The 17,302-nt window shown below is 43.2% G+C and overlaps 1 protein-coding gene across 2 annotated transcripts in view; it reads left to right on the forward strand.

The window, feature by feature from the left end:
* DGKD (diacylglycerol kinase delta) overlaps window positions 1–17,302 on the forward strand; it is a 140,975-nt gene that overhangs the window by 23,839 nt on the left and 99,834 nt on the right. The window contains exons 1-3 of one of the 2 annotated variants that reach the window (XM_037850369.1): window positions 2,732–2,869; window positions 5,524–5,634; window positions 7,086–7,166. In XM_037850369.1, coding sequence (XP_037706297.1) covers window positions 2,801–2,869; window positions 5,524–5,634; window positions 7,086–7,166 — 261 coding nt within the window. In that variant the 5' untranslated portion in view covers window positions 2,732–2,800. Of the gene's footprint in view, window positions 1–2,731; window positions 2,870–5,523; window positions 5,635–7,085; window positions 7,167–17,302 lie in introns of those variants that run through there. The other variant, XM_037850368.1, reaches the window with a different exon arrangement.

Below are 17,302 nucleotides of genomic sequence, written 5' to 3' on the forward strand. Positions count from 1 at the left end.
TACTTTGCAGCTGGTTTTTCTTTTTGTTGTTCTTTGTTCCTTTCTGCTTTTTAACCAAGTAAATGTGGCAAGTCTCACATTTACCTGCACAAGACACTAAGCATCAATAGAACTCTGCCCGGGAGTTTATTTCTACCCTTTTATTGGTTAACTTAATTTTTCCTTTATCATTTTACATACAAAGTAATGCATGCAGTGTACAGGTAAGCTATAAAGCAGAATAATAGAGTGTTCTGTGAGGCTGCCCACTTGCCTTGCTCTGTGTGCTCTCTTCCCACCCACCCCCTGAGGTTAAGCCTCTCTGATGTTCTCTGCTGCTCAGGCCTGCGCCTGCCTTTGGCCAGTGTTTCTTTTGGTTGCTTCTTTTTCTTTTGTATTGTTCATGAACTATTCTGGATGCTAATTCTGGCTGTCCGAGTGTTGCTGCTACCTTCTCCAGGTGTGGCTTGCCCTTTCACTTTCTTTTTAAGGTGGTTTTGATGAACAGAAATCCTCAATTATGATACAGTTGAGTTTAGCAGTCTTATATTTTATGTTTAATGTTTTTAATTGTATTTAAGAAAGCTCTCCCAACCTCAGAGTCCTCATGAAATTCCCTAGTACTGTCTGCTGAAAGTTAAAAACTTTGCCTTTTGCACTAAATCTGTAATCCACCAGGAACTGATTTTTAGGTGTGGTGTGTGAAGTAGGGAACTCGTGTTACTTTTGCCTCTCAGATAGCTCCTTGTCTCAGCATTTTGTCAGATTGGCCCTCTTTTCCCCCCATCTGCAGTGCCGCCAAGTTTTCAGATCTGCAAGGATCTGTTTCTGGGCTGTCTTTGATCCTGAAACAATTTACCCTAAGGAACAGTTAAAATAATTTAGTTCCAGGAAAGCTTGCGGAAGCATCGCCCATGGCAGTGAGTGAGTGGGGGCAGCCCGAGTGTTCCTGCAGAGGAACGCCGATGGGTGGCACTCTCGAAGGTGGGGTACCCTGCAGTTGGCAAAAATGGCAGTGCAGAGTATATTTACTAGTACGGAATTGTATTGACAGCATATTATGACATAAAAAGTATGCTGTTAAAGTACAGTGTATCCAGTATGAGTGCTTGTTTACAGAAAGTTAAGAAACATACAACTTAAACTCAACAGCTTGTCATCTTTGCCTCCTTCCACCACAGTCACATTCAGTGGCCTTGATCTGCCGTTCCCATGTCCACTCCATGGCATCTGCTCCGGCCAAGATGATCTCCTGTGGCCATGTCCTCCTTCCCCAGCCCCCCATTCATGCCCTCGCTGTGTGTTCACACCGCTGACCTGGTCTTCTTGCTGCTTTCCTCACCTTCTTGCCTGGCTTTCTTCCCCCCTTTTTTTTTGCCATGCCTTCTCCTTCCCCTGGTCTGGCTCCCCTCCTCCTTTCTGACCTTGGAGCTTGGTTTCCCAGGGCTCCCATTTCACAGGGCCCCCTTACCTCCCACCCTTTCCATAAAGGGCCTTCCTCTTGGGCCGCAGACCTGCATATCCGGCTTTGGCTCTCCTGTCACTCCCCTGGGACATCCCCAGGCACTCAGGCCCAGTGCCTCCCAAACAAAACCCACACCTTCCTGCTTTAAGCGAGACACGGGGAGGAGACCTGGGTTTTTGTCTTCTGCCTTCCTCTTTGCCCCAGCCTGTTGGTGGGTCTTCTTCCTGAGCATCTCTCACACCTGTGTCTTTTAGCGCCTCCCCTCCAGACCCTCAGTGTTGCTGCCTTGCTTTCTTACAGGAGTTTCTGGGGTGTTCTGCATGTGTCCACATTTCACCCCCTTCCCATCCATCCTCTACACAGGGTCCAAAATTGTTGCTCCTGGTGGCCACAGGACCACATCCAGGCTGGGCCAGGCAGCCCGGGCACCAGCACCTGAGCCTGCCTCCTCTGACCCACCTCTGGGGCTCTTGGAGGGCAAGCAGTCCCTGCCTCTGCCTGTGCCCAGCCCCTCCTCTCCCACCCGTTCAGACTCCTGCTGGTCTTCTACGAGCTGCCCTCTGAAGCCTTCCCCACCACCCTGGCTCATGGGGGCTTCCCTCATCCCCCACTGTGCCCAATGCCCCTTTTGCCCTGAGTGTGTTTCTGCTGGAGCCCTTCAATAGAGACCTGTCGGTGTAGCCCTGAGAGCCCAGCAGTTTGGCTGGGACCCTGGGTGCTGCCGTGGGAGCAGGGGTGGGGCTGGGGGAGGGAAAGGTGTTCCCACCCACTCACCCGAGAGAGAGGCCCTCACCCTCAGATGGCCTGTGCTGGCCACTTTCAGACAGAAGATGCTGTGGGTGGTGTCTGACTGGGGCTCCTGGACCGATGGGGTCTTTCTCCCCTGCTGGAAGGCCCTAGTCAAGGCCTTTCCAGAGCTGTTTTGTTCAGTGTCTTTCTTAAGCAGAAACGATCAGAGCCTTCTGCTTCCCTCCACAGCAGGTGCCCTTGGCGGCTTGGCCTGTGGCCGGGCATCTGTCTGTCCAGTTAGTGTGCAGCTGGATGGCCCCTACAGCCGTGGTTAGGGCTCAGGTGTTGTCTTTCTGGATTATGTTGATTGTTAATACTCTGTCATATTTATCATATTGAATCCGGCTTTAGGAGTTTGTTTCATATCTGTGTTTGGAGGTGGCTGGTGTGTTCACTTTTCCACTGGCTACTCTTTATCTGACTGTTTTCTGAGCATTTCCTCAGTGGCTGTGTGTTGCACATTTATCTTTTCTTGTCCCTAGATGTGAGCCTTTGCTTGAACAACAAAGAGCTGGCCCTTTTGCTTGTGCAAAGAACCTGACCTGAGCGAGCCGTTCTGGGGTCTGGATGTCAGCTTCTGGTTCCTGTCCCTGGTGTAAGGAGCAGCCTTGCCAGCTTGAGCTGTGCTTCCTGTGGGTGCGTTTCACAGGCTGCCAAGTGCGAGGCAGCACATTATTTAGGGGTGTTGTTTACTTGACCACTTCTGACTGTGTTTAAAAATACTCTGCAGCATATCTGTAGTATTCATGAGCAGTGAATCACAAGAAGAAATGCAGTTTCTGAGAAAGCTTCAGAATATGGTCTTTATCATTTCCCCGGCCTTTTCCGCTGAAACCCACCAGTCTTTTTCTGCACTCTCGAGTGCTATAAATAGACAGCAGCTCTCCTTGGGTAGCCCGAGATCTCAGGCTCTCATCCGCTTTCTGAAAGATTGTCTGTGCGTGTGTGTGCGCGCACGCGCCTGTGGTAGAATGGATTGGGTTTTAATTTTGCATTTTTTTTAAATGAGTGAGATGTGTAGCGGGGGACACAAGAAAACAGTCCAGCTTTTATCCTTTAAAGATAACCTAACAACTTTTCTGGATTTCGGCTTGTTGGTTTTATCGTCTCTTTCCTTCTTTCCTTTTTTTTTTTTTTTCTTTTTAATTAAATAATTTGCATTTGGGGAAGAGATGGAAGCGATTACTTCCCCTGCAGAGGTGAGTGAACCCTGCAGAGGTTAGGAAGACATGTTGGGCGCAAGAAGTATCTGTAGAGAGTGGGTTGTTGAAGTCAAGGAAGGGTCTCACTGGCGTGAATTTCAGGCTCCCATGGATTAGCTTGTGTTTGCTCAGTGTCGTTACGCACGTTGGAATCGATGTCATCCTTGTGCGTGGGTTCTGAAAAGAACCTTAGGGAAGAAACTCCTGTAGTCCTTCTGAGTTGCAGACTAGCTTATATCTGCAGCCTGTAGACAGAGGTTGGGGCTTTCTCTCCACCTGGCACCAGCCTCCTGCTGCTGGGGCACGTGTTCCTGCACGTTAGGGACAAAGGCTCCGGATTCTGGTGCAGGCTGTCTGATGTGGGTTTCTTTCCTTGACCGTTGGATGATGCTGTGGGCCTTTCTTCTCTTCCCCTGGCCTGCTTTAATTGCCCAGGAGAGTGGGTGGGTGACCTCTTCAGAAGTAGGAAGTTAAGGTCTGAGCCACTGAACGAGTAAGGAGATTCTTTTGTTGTTGAACCCCCCCATCCCCCCCCCTTTTGGTCCTTTAGGGTGTTTGAAAGTGTTGCTGATTGTAGCACTGGGCCAGTAACAAAAGCCACAAATCCCAGTGTAATTGGTACCTGGGCAGTGACTTGGGAGCACCTTGGAAACGGTGCCGAGTGCTGGCGTATGGCACGACAGGGAGGACCCCCCCCCCCCACCAGTGTGGTGGACGTCAGGAGAGGCGGAATGCCAGGGGGCCAAGGACCCCCAGAGCCTCCGTGCCCTGGAGCGTCTGTGTTGCCCAGGGGAGCCCTGCAGTCAGCTTGACGGTCCTGGCTGCACCTGGATGTGCTGAGGCGCTTTTACCAATGTCTTCTGTAGGTGCGTCCTGAGTTCCATCTCCTCCCTGCTATGGTAGGATGATGGAGGGGCCACGTGGCTCCTGAACTCTGGTCCTGCATGCCGACACATGGGTGAAATGAGGTTACCGTGTTTGCTTTGTGCCGGTTTTATCTTTGAGTGGTCACAGATGCCCAAGTACTTCATACAGATACTTTTTAAAAAAGTTACTTCAAGTGGAAAATTCTGTGGGATTAGGTAATTAATAAAAGTTTCTGTGGACTAATATTCTTGTCTTTGAACAGAATTTTAATATTTCTGCCTCCGTTTCCGTGATGAGACTCTTTATAAAACGGACATTTCTGATAGGTATGATTAAAAGAAAGGATGCAAATGATCAGAACCAGGTTCTTTCATGAATGCTGTTTATTAATTCTGGCTGTGTTATTGGCTCCAAATGGTTCAAAATGTCTGATGGTCAAGCAGTTTCTTGAGCATCCAGCTCCTGAGTGTGTAGGAGTGTGTAGGGCTCGCTGGTCCTGTGAGGGGAACAGCCCCAGGAGGTGCCGTGTTCCCTTCCTTCTTGGTTCTGTGTCATGGGGAGGGCCCTGCTGCCTACTTCTCGATTCCCTTAAGAGGATTCCTGTTTCAAGGTGGATCACTCAGATTTATGGGGCAAAATGAGCTCTAGTGAATTTGGCTGTGGTGTTTCTTCCAGGGCATGTGCAGATGTGTGCATGGCCTGTGAATGGGGGTGAGGGTGAGTAACGGTGCAGGCAGGAGCCACGGCTGAACCCCAGGGCCGTGTGCGCAGATGGTTTTGGCAACAGGATCCTGAGAAATGGCAGGAGGCCAGAGAACACAGAGACAGGGCCAAGAATAGCTGAAAAATACCAAATGCTGAGCTGGAGGATGTGCTGGCCCCGTGTCCCAGCCGGGCTCACAGCTGCTGCTCCCTGTGGCCTGGGGAGCCTTGGTGCCCCCCTAATGCTAAGCAACCCCATTGTGGCCAGGGCGTGCCCCTGGGCCTCCGATCCCACCCCACACAGCCCACCGTCACCCCTGGAGCAGCCGTGCCCCCCTTCCCTGGCCAGCGCTGGGCCTACGTGAAGGTCAAGGCCTGGAGAGTGAGGGTGAGGCCCTGCCTCTGTGGGGCCACTGTTGGAAATGCGAGCCTGTACCTGACGCATCCGTGTGCATTTTCAGTGGGGGGAGCAAAAGCACCTTAAAAACCAAGTTAATGGATATGTTTCTGTGCTTTCAGACCATCATCAAAGAGGGGATGCTGACGAAACAGAACAATTCATTCCAACGATCAAAGAGGAGATACTTTAAGCTTCGGGGGCGAACGCTGTACTATGCAAAAACTGCAAAGGTGAGGGCTGTGGAGGGGCGTTGGGGGCAGCGCTCTGGGAGCTGCCTGCATGGGCAAAAAGCTGCAGTTCTTAGAGCTGTTATTGCCACTGGGCTCTGTGATACTCTAGGGTGTCAGATGTTACTTGTCTCAAGGCATGCTTTTTTTCTTATAAAAAAAGTTAAATTTTATTCATTAAAATTTGTTTTAATATCATATCACCAACAGGGAAAGGAAAACAATGTCACAAAAATAAACTTAGTACAGTTGGTTTACTTTCTTTCAGAAAGATTGTGGACCACAGGCTTATGACTCTTGTGTTATGGGTGAGAAATATTTTTGATGTGTGTGGGGCTTCTTGATGTGGGTAATTCTTTCTTTCTGGACTTGCTATATATTATCCTTCTTTCTATGTGCCATGTTGTATGTAACATTTAAAGTTAGAATCACCAGGCAGATGCTAAGTTTTTCAGGAGGACCAAGTGCACGTCACAAAGTCACTGCTGTGTTTAAATGAATGTGGTGTTAAACATTTCAAACATGAGTGTGTTTGTAAAACTTGTCTTTGGTATTTTAAATATTGGTATTTTTGTGGGAATAACGCTGCCATTTTGGTATTAAAAAATCTGATCTCTGATTCATTGACATTTTGAGATGTATCTCTGGAGATACTACATTAAAATTTGAAATTGAACAAAGCAGTTTGTTTAGAAAGTGTTGGGACCAGATCCCTCCTCTTTAAAATACTCTTGTAGTTATTTTAGATCTTTTTGTGGGGTGGGGGCAGGGGTAGGGGGTTATTGAAAAGGTTGGGTGTCTTCTTCTTTCTTAGTTGTTGGTATTTTTTCTAAGCGTTCTCAATGGAGTCCTCTTAGAATAGAGGGAATGGTAAGGTCAACAAGGGTGGAGGCTGTGGTGGGTTGCGTGGGGAGGGAGGGTCCCAGCCTGAACCCCAGCCTTCTGCGGGAGCCTGACATTGCCCCTTCTCCAGGGCTACTTCCCTGTGCTCTGCTCCCTTGGGTTCCTTGCCACTGACCCCTTCTGTTTGGGCCTGACTCCCTTCCCCTGGAAACCTTTCCCCCAAACCTGCCAGCGGATCCCCAGACAGGCCCAGCTGGCCCTCGGGGAGTGGGGGGGGACACACCGTGTGGGGCGCACTTCACGTTTCAAAACACAACACTGGTTTTGATAGTAGTGTTTTGTATTCACAGGAAATAAACGCAGAAATGTCAGCATTGTGCTTTGCTCAGTACTGCAGTCACTAACGAACCCCCTGGGTTGAATGTCGCCCTGGCATCCTGCCTGTGGGCCTTCTGTCCCTGCGTTAGAACGGGTGGGCGCGGCAGTCAGCCTTGCTTGAAGCTAATGCTGGCCAGGTTTGCGGGTGCTTGGCTGGGGAGGGGGCAGCAGCCGCAGGCCGCTGCAGTGCTTTAGGCCCAGCCCTCCTGACCTCCTTGTGTTTCTTTCTCCAGTCAATCATTTTTGATGAGGTGGATCTGACAGATGCTAGTGTGGCTGAATCCAGCACCAAAAATGTCAACAACAGTTTTACGGTAAGTCTCGGTGCACACCTTTCTCGATTCCTGGCCATATCTCTGACTTCTTTTTTTCTTTGCATAGCTTTGTGAGAGCAGTACAAACTTTTTCATCCTTTTCTTTCTGATTGGTAAAATTCCTGATAAATTTTAAATTTAGTGCTGAAAGCAATATTGTGATTGGAGGATAACTGAGAATTTGGCACGTGTACACAGGAACAGGAGTCCAAATGAACTTTTTTTTACATGTCATAGCTTTTATACATGTCTTGGTTTATGTTCAGAAAAGAATGATGAATCAATTAAAAACTAACCACAAAGCAGCCACTTCCAAAGAATGTTAGAATTTTGGTGTATTTTTCTCTTTTTCGCCTCTCCTGCCCCCTCCCCCCTATTTGTAAAACTTCTAATGCTTTTGGCAGATGCATAAAATCATGTGACCTCGCCACCCAGAGGCAGCCGGCTGCTTACTCTAGAGTTTTTATCACTATTTCCATATATCTATATCTGTGTGATCATACTGATCATTTTATTTTGCACCTGTTACTTTTTTTCTTGACACTTTATTGTTGACATTTTTCCATGTCTGTTGCTCTAAATGCTCCTCATATTAATGGCTGTGTAGCATTTTCTTTTTCTTTTTCTTTTCTTTTCTTTTTAATTTCCCTAGTAGCCAGTGAAGTTGAGCAAATTTTCATGTTTTTTAAATGCATTTTTATTGTGAACTTTAACATATATACATAACAGTGATAACTTCCAAAATATGATTTAACAAATAGTTAGCAAATTTCAGAGAATGTCATGGGTCACAGTTCCACAATTTCAGCTAGTTCTATTATTGTAAAATATAACATACATTCAGAAAGGTGTTAACTTTCAATGTACAGCTCAACAAGCAGCTATATAGGTAATTTCAAAAATTTTTATGAATTAGAGATCCACAGTTTCAGTTCTTATTATGAAATATAGGATATACAGAGAAAGCTAAAGACATTGAAAGCACAGTTCAACGAGTAGCTACAAAGCAAATCTCAAAGGTGTTATAGGTTACAGTTCTACCATGCCATTTACCTCCTTCCAGCTATTCCAGCACTCTAGCATCTAAAAATATATATATATTTATATAAAGTTTCAGTATTCATAGACCTTTGTTAAATCTAATCTTGTTTGTTGCTCTCCCTTCCTCTCACCTGATCTCTTTCTCCGTCTTCAAGGGTGTCTAGGCACTGACCACCCTAACTTGTTCAAAGGGAGTGTCAGCCTCTGGGTTTTAGGACTTGTCTGGCAGAGAAACACTCTGGTGCATTTAAGTTTCTAGGAGGTAAAACTTAGTGAGTGAATCTTTTATAGGTTCTCAGGTAGGGACCTAGGTATTTGGGGATTACTTTTGGTAAGGGCATGGCATATGTGGCCATTTGGGATGTCAAGCTGGAGCTTGCATAAGAGAAACCTCCAGGATAGCTTCTTGACTCTATTTGGGATCTCTCAGCCACTGCAACTTCAGCTTGTAACCTTTCTTTTTCCCCTTTTTGATCAAGTAGGCATTTTCAATCCCTCACTGCCAGGGCCAGGCTCATTCCTGGGAGTCATGTCCCACGTTGCCAGGGAGATTCATTCCCCTGGGAATCATTTCCCTCATGGAGGGGGGTGATTAATGAATTTATTTGCCGAGTTGGGCTTAGAGAGAGAAAGGCCACATCTGAGCAACAAAAGAGGTTCCCTGGAGGTGCCTGTTAGGCATAATTTTAGGAAGACACAACCTCCCATTTATAGCCCTACATTTCACAAGAGCAATCCTTGAGTCAAGGGCCTGACTTATTAAATAGTAGGTTCTGGATTTCACTTAATATGTACTCTATCCCAAAATAAATGGTCATTTTCTTACATTATCTTCACTTAGTTGTACAATCATCATCACTCTCAAATTTAAACAGTTATAACATAAGACGACCTGGAGCTCTTACCAGCTGCAGGTTTGTGGTGCTACTCTGCCTTTAAACAACCATTTCCAAACATGTTCGCCTTCAGTGCATCACTGATACTTCTAATCTCATTAATGAGCCATAGTCACATCTGACCATTCCAAAACCATTAAGATCACCCTCATTATCATATCTATTCATATTAGATTATTGTTTCCCCTTCACTAGCTTCTGACTATGTCTAGGTCCCCTATATTCTAAATGATAAGATGGAGTTCACATTAGTGGTAACATAGTATCTCTCCTTTTGTGTCTGGCTTATTTCACTCAGCATTATGTTCTCAAGGTTCATCCATGTTGTCATATGTTTCATAACGTTGTTCCTTCTTACTGCTATATAGTATTCCATCTTATGTATATACCACATTTTATTTATCCACTTATCTGTCGAAGGACATTTGGATTGTTTCCATCTGTTGGCAATTGTGCACAATGCCGCTGTGAACATTGCTGTGCAAATATCTGTTGGTGTCACTGCTTTCATATCTTCTGGTTATATACCGAGAAGTGAAATTGCTGGATTGTAGGGTAGGGTAACACTGCCAAACTGTCTTCCACAGTGGCTGTACCATTATATGGTCTCACCAGCAATGAATAAGAGTTCCAGTTTCTCCACATCATCTCCAGCATTTGTAGTTTCCTGTTTGTTTATTGGCAGCCATTCTTACTGGTGTGAGATAGTATCTCATTGTGGTCTTGATTTGCATTTCCCTAATAGCTAGTGAAGATGAGCATTTTTTCATGTGTTTTTTAGTCATTTGTATTTCCTCTTTGGAGAAATGTCTTTTGATATCTTTTGCCCATTTTATAATTGGGCTATTTTTATTATTGCCGTTGAGTTGTAAGATTTCTTTGTATATGCACGATATCAATCTCTTATCAGATACATGGTTTCCGAATATTTTCTCCCATTGTGTGGCTGCCTCTTCACCTTTTTGACAAGTTCCTTTGAGGTACAGAAGCTTTTGATTTTGAGGAGTTCCCATTTGTCTGTTTTTGCTTTCATTGCTTATGCTTTGAGTGTAAGGTGTAAGAAGCTACTTCCTAATACTAGGTCTTGAAGATGTTTCCCTTCATTATCTTCTAGAAGTCTTAACTTCTGTAAGTTATCAAATTTACTTGTAAGGGGTCTTGAATTGAGGTCTTTGTTCCACTTTAAGTTAATTTTTGTATTGGGTATGAAGGTAGAGGTCTTCTTTCATTCTTGGGTATGAGTATACAGTTCTCCCAGTGCCATTTGTTGAAGAGACTTTTGTGTCCCAGTTCAGTGGATTTGGGGGCCTTATGAAAAAATCAGTCAACCGTAGATCTGGGGGTCTATTTTCCAAATTCTTAATTTGATTCCATTGATCGATATGTCTATCTTTGTGCCAGTGCCATGCTTTTTGACTACTGTGGCTTTATAGTAGGCTTCAAAGTCAAGAAGTGTAAGTCCTCCCACTTTGTTTTTCTTTTTTAGAATGTTTTTAGCAATTCAAGACCCCTTTCGCTTACAAGTAAATTTGATAACTAGCTTTTCCAAGTCTGCAAAGTAGGTTGTTGGAATTTTGATTGGAATTGCATTGAATCTGTAGATCAGTTCGGGTAGGATTGACGTCTTAACGACGATTAACCTTCCTATCCACGAACATGGAATACCTTTCCATATCTTTAGGTCCCCTTTTGTTTCTTTTTGTAAAGTTATGTCATTTTCTGTGTAGAGGTCTTTTACACCCTTGGTTAAGTTTATTCCTAGGTACTTGATTTTTTTAGTTGCTATTGTGAATGGAATATTTCTCGAGTGTCTCTTCAGTTAGGTCATTTCTAGCGTATACGAACATTACTGATTTATGTGCATTAATCTTGTATCCCTCCCCTTTGCTGAATTTGTTTATTAGCTCAAGTAGCTGTGTCATCAGTTTCTCAAGATTTTCCAAATATAAGATCATATCATCTGCAAATAATGACAGTTTTACTTCTTCCTTTCCAATTTGGATGCCTTTTATTTCTTTGTCTTGCCAGATTACCCTGGCTGGAACTTCTAGTACAATGTTGAATAATAGCAGGCATCCTTGTCTCTATCAGGAACGAGATCTTAGAGGGAAGGCTTTCAGTCTCTCGCCATTGAGTACTATGCTGGGTGTGGGTTTTTTCATATATGCCCTTTATCATATTGACGAAGTTTCCTTCATTTTCTACCTTTTGAAGTGTTTTTATCAAAACAGGTCGCTGAATTTTGTTGAATGGTTTTTCATCATCTATTAAGATAAACAGTAGATTTCTCCCTTTTGATTTGTTAATGTGTTGTATTACACTGATTGATTTTCTTATATTGAACCACCCTTGCATTCCTGGGATGAACCCCACTTGGTCATGGTGTGTGATTTTTTTAATGTGTCTTTGGATTCGATTTGCAAGTATTTTGTTGAGTATTTTTGCATCTATATTCATTAGGGAGATTGGCCTGTAGTTTTCCTTTATCTGGTTTTGTATTAGAGTGAGGTTAACTTCATAAAATGAGTTAGATAGTGTTCCTGTTTTCTTCAATTTTTTGAAAGAGTTTTGAGTACGAATGGTGTCAGTTCTTTCTGGAAAGTTTAGTAAAATTCCCCTGTGACACCTTCTGGCCCTGGGAAGCTTTTATTTGTAGGAAGCTTTTTGATAACTGATTGGATCTCTTTGCTTGTGATTGGTTTGTTGAGGTCTTCTATTGCTTCTCTGGCCAATCTAGATTGTTCGTGTGTTTCCAGGAAATTATCCATTTCCTCTAAATTGTCTAGTTTGTTGGAGTACAGTTATTCATAGTATCCTCTTATGTTTTTTTAAATTTCTTTGAAATCCTTAGTAACGTCCCCCCTCTCATTTATTATTTTGTTTATTTGGATCTTCTCTCTTTTTGACTTTGTCAGTCTAGCTAAGTATTTGTCAATTTTGTTGATTTTCTCAAAGAACCAACTTTTGGTTTTATTTATTCTATTGTTTTTTTTTTCTCCATATCATTTACTTATGCTTTAATCCTTGTTATTTCTTTTCTTCTACTTGCTTTAGGATTAGTTTGCCGAGCAGTTTGTAGCTTCTTCAGTTGTTCCATTAGTTCTTTGATTTTAGTTCTTTCTTTCTTTTTAATGTATGCATTTAGAGCTTTAATTTTCCCCTCAAAACCACTTTCACTGTATCCCATAACTATCTCTCTAGATATTTAGCAATTTCTCTTGCAATTTCTTCTTTGACACACTGGTTATTTAGGAGTATGTTTTTTAACCTCCAGATAATTTTGAATGTTCTAGATCTTTGATGGTTATTGACTTCTAGTTGCATTCCATTGTGGTCAGAGAATCTGCTTTGAATAATTTCAATCTTTTAAAATTTATTGAGGCTTGTTTTATGCCCCAGCATATGCTCTGTCCTGGAGAAAGTTCCATGAGCACTGGAGAAGGATGTATATCCCAGTAATTTTGGATGTAATGCTCTATATATGTCTTAAGTCTAATTTGTTTATCACATTATTTAGATTCTCAATTTCCTTATTTGTCCTCTGTTTGTTCTACCTCTATGAGATAGTGGTGAATTGATGTCTCCCATGATTATTTTGGAAACATCTGTTGCTTCCTGCAGTTTTGCCAATGTTTGTCTCATGTACTTTGGAGCACCTTGATTGGGTGCATAAACATTTATGATTGTTATTTCTTCTTGGTGAATTTTACCTTTTATTAGTATATAGTGTCTTTTGTCTCTCATGACATCCTTTCAATTAAAGTCTGTTTTCTTTGAAATTAGTATTGCTACCCCTGCTTTCATTTGACTGTAGCTTGCATGGAGTATTTTTTTCCGTCCTTTCACTTTCAATCTCTTTGTATTGCTGGGTCTAAGATGAGTCTCTTGTAAACAGCATATTGATGTTTCATATTTTTTAATCTGTTCTGCCAATCCACATCTTTTAATTGGGGAGTTTAATCCATTCACATTCAGTGTTATTACTGTGAAGGCAGTTCTTGAATCAGGCATTTTATCCTTTGGTTTTTATTTGTCAGGTCTATTTTTTCCCTCTTTTTCTTTCATTTCCCTTAAATTACCCTTACTAATACTCTTCAGTTCTGTGCCCTTCTCCAGCCCTCTTTCTTCTGTCTTTTTTCTCATTCAGTAGAGATCCCTTTAATATTTCTTGTAGGGCAGCCTCTTCTTAACAAATTCTCTTGGCATTTGTTTGTCTGTGAAAATTTTAAGCTCTCCCTCAGGTTTGGCAGAGAGCTTTTCTGGATAACGAATTCTTGGCTGGCAATTTTTCTTTTTCAGAACTTTAAATATGTCATACCACTGCCTTCTCACCTCCATGGTGCCCGCTGAGTAGTTGTTACTTAGTCTTATGTTGTTTCCCTTGTATGTGTGAATTGCTTCTTTCTTGCTGCTTTCAGAACTTGCTCCTTCGCTTCAGCATTTGACAGTCTGATCAGAGAGTCTTGGAGTGGGTTTTTTGGTTTTATTCTATTTTGGGTTCGTTGGGCATCTTTGATTTTCATATTTATGTTGTTTAGAAGGGTTGGGAAGTTTTCCCCACCAGTGTCTTCAAATACTCTTCCTAGCCCTTTACTCTTCTCTTTACCTTCTGAAACACCAGTGATTCTTCTGTTTGTGCACTTCATGTTGTCCATCATTTCCCTGAGATCTGTTTCAAATTTTTCAATTTTTTTCACCATTCTTTTGTGCTTTTTCATTCCGTTGTCCTTTCCTTGGGTTTGCTAATTCTTTCCTCTGCCTCTTCAAATCTGCTGTTATGTGTCTCAAAAATATTTTTAGTTTAAACAACAGTATCTTTTATTTCCATAATCGCTATTTTTAAATTTACTCTTGCTAATTCTTCTTTATGCTCTTCTAGGATCTTCTTGATGTCCTTGATATCCTTAGCCATGACATTGATGTTTGTGTATACTTCTTTGATTAATTGCTCCAAGTTCTGTGTCTCTTTTGGTTTTTTAATTTGGATGTTTGGGTTATCCGTATCTTCTGGTTTCTTCATATGCTTTATGATTTTCTGCTGTTTTTAGCTTCTTGGCATTTTCTTATCTTGGTAGTGTTCTTTTAGGATATGCAGGATTATTTGAACATTTATCAATAGTTTGGCAGAGCTACAGCTTGGTGGAGTGCACTTTCCCTGTCCTACAAGCAGATAACACTCTTTAGCCACCTCTTCCCTCAAGGTGGTTCTCCCCCAACTTCGTCTGTGCACCAAATGGGGGTCCAACCTATGTGGAAATCCAATCAGTGCACCAGTTTTCTGTGTGCACTGGAAACTGCCAGCCCTCTGGTTATGGGGCATGTTCTGCGCAGTTTGGCAGGGAGTCTGCTCCTGGACACAGTGGTCCTGGCCGTTCTGGGGCTGGGAGTGGAGTACTCTGGGGCTGCAGAGTATCTCACTTTCCAGCTCATATACTCCACAGTCCCTGTGTCCACGAGTCCTCGGATTGGGGGAGGGCTCCTGACACTTTCGTGTGGTGCCCTTGCCTCCCAGCTGTGCACGTTGTGGGCTTCCGTGGAGGAAGAGTGGATGCTCTCATGAGTCCGACAAATCCCAAATTCTCTCAAGGAAATGGGGCTGTGTAGGGTCATCTCCCCAGCCAACTACTAGGATGGCTGCACGGGGTATGGAAGGCTGCCCCCCTCCTTGCTTGTCCCCTCACTCTACCTGGCCGGCTCCGAAGTCCGTCGCCTGTTGCATACTGATGTGAAATGTCCGGAAGGGGCACGTACAGAGACAGGAGGTGGGTTAGTGGCTGCCTGGGGCTGCGGGAGGGGCCATGGAGAGTGACTGCTCCTGGATATGGACTCCTTTTTCAAGTGATAAAAATGTTTGGAAGTAGATAGTGGTGATGGTTCTACAACTGTGCAAATATAGTGAAAACCACTGAATTGTACACTTTAAAAGGGTGAATTGTATGTAATTATATCTCAAGGAAACAATTATTAACGCTAGCGTTAGCATCTGGTACTGTGTGGATTACCATTTGAGCTGGTCTGAGAGCAAGCCCTGATTTATATGTTATCTCTTGGTAAAACACGTGCAGAGCCTGTCCTGCGTGGGGGCACCCCTGGGGACCTCTGCGACCGGAATTCTGCCTTGTCTGGTGATTGTGGGGCAGTTCCCAGCCCTTGTGACGGAGGCACCGGTTCCTTCACATCCATTTCAGATTCCGTTAGTGCTCTAAAAACTGCCGCTTTGTCTGAGGATGTGCTGAAAGGACAAGAGGAAGATGAAAACTGAGATTCCACAGAGCTGATCTGAGATAGGGAGGCCTGTCCAGCGAGCTGCCTGTGCTGGCAAGTGGGATGTAGAGGTGGGGTTCCACGGGGAGTGTAGGAAGTTGGTTGGGGCTGTGTCCCACCATAAAGAATCTGTAGGCTCTGGGTACTGTGGGAGATGCAAACATTTCCTTTTTTTAAGTTCACACTTTATGATCTTTCCCATTTCTAAACCCTTGTGGTATTTGTTGCCTGGACTCAGAAGCAGTCGCTCAGTGTGCAGTGAACTGTCCCTTCAGTCAGCTGTGACTCCTGGGAGGCAGGGCCTCACCTTGGACTTTGCTTCCTCACCTTTGGAGCCCAACTCAGGGCCTGGCACGTGTGCTCAGGAGTACTTGTGGCATGAATGGATGTACTACCCAGAAGCACCTGCATGTCCTGCAATATTTCATTTGGTTTTCCAGCTATTCCAGAAGTTTCCAAATTCCACAATTCCTTCTAAAATTGTGGGCTCGCTACAAACAAACAGTTGTTGAAAACTGCTATTATCAATCAGCCAACAGATGGGAACCTTTTGTAGCTGGAGAGGTGTGAGTGAATCAGCAGCATATTAGAAAAGGCTGCTCCCCAACCCATAAAAAAAAAAAAGGCCAAAGAACTATGCTGTATAGAAGTCTTTAGAGGACCAGCGGGACTGCAGACTTCCAAGGGAAATGGGAGGAAATATTTGGGGGAGAGGAGAGATTTTTTAGAACGATGTAATGGAAGAAATGGTACAAATGAGACTTAGGAAACTTTAAAGGGGGCCAGTCTACTTGTCTTTCCATTCTTTAAGAGCAACACGAAGGGATAAGCCAAATATGCCAGTGCTGCCTTCCGATTCTTGATAGGTGGAGCGATGGCCCGGGGGCATTTGGAGGCTGGGGTCATCTATCACAGAGCCGGAAAATGCAGCAGCATGAGAAGGAACGGCTTGCCAGATTTGGGAAAAAGACTTGTGCAAAAGATTTGTGAAAGTGTGTGTTGTTGATAATTAAACATGCTAATAGTAATCTATGGAAAAAAAAGGCTTTTGATATGTTACTAAATTGCCTTTAGAACTCATACAGGTTTGTATTCTCAACAGGACTTCATGAAAGTACTTTTCTCTATCCCTTTACAAATTCCATGTGTTAAAAACATCTTTGCCACTTGTGTAAAAATAGTAATTTGTTTTAATTTGTTTCTTTGTTTATCAGAGTGAGGTCAACCATTTTTCATAATCCTTTCACCATTTGTATTTTCCCTTTATGAATTCATTTTATATGTGTACAGATAGTCAACTTTGTATTTTTAGGGTCTAAGCTTACCTAAAATTATACCTGTCTGTCTATCTGTATCTTTCTGTCTGTCTGTCTACCTACCTACCTATCTATCTGAATTTGCCCTTACTGGTTACTAGTCATAATGCCTTGTCTTTTTTTGTTTGTTTATTACACTTCATGCTAGTAATGGGCTAAAGTTATCAGGTACAGATGTTTCTCATTTTTCCTTTGTATTTATTTTCTTTCCATGACCTAACATGTTTTAAAATTATTTTCTGCTTAAGCACAAAATTTACAAATTTGTGCTGGTGGGATTTTTTTTTTTTTTTATGAGAGAAGTTGTAGGTTTACAGAAAAATCATGCAGAAAATACAGAGCTTTTTATATTATGTAAATGAAATCATACATATTCTTTTATGTATGCTTCTTATCTGTGTATTTCCTAATTTCTCAGCATATGGAGGATTTTTCTAACTGTATAGTTGTTTTTGATCTCTAGTTTAATTTCACTGAACATTCCCTATATGATATTAGTTCCTTGGAATTGTTGGGACTTTCTTCTTGGCCCAGCGTATCGACATTATGGGAAAGGCGACGCATCTGATTGACGTTCTTGAAGAGGCTGTTGCCTCTGGGTTTCCGTCTGAGTACTTTT

This window comes from Choloepus didactylus, chromosome 9 (genome assembly GCF_015220235.1).
Source record: "Choloepus didactylus isolate mChoDid1 chromosome 9, mChoDid1.pri, whole genome shotgun sequence".
NCBI classification, from domain to species: Eukaryota; Metazoa; Chordata; class Mammalia; order Pilosa; family Megalonychidae; genus Choloepus; species Choloepus didactylus.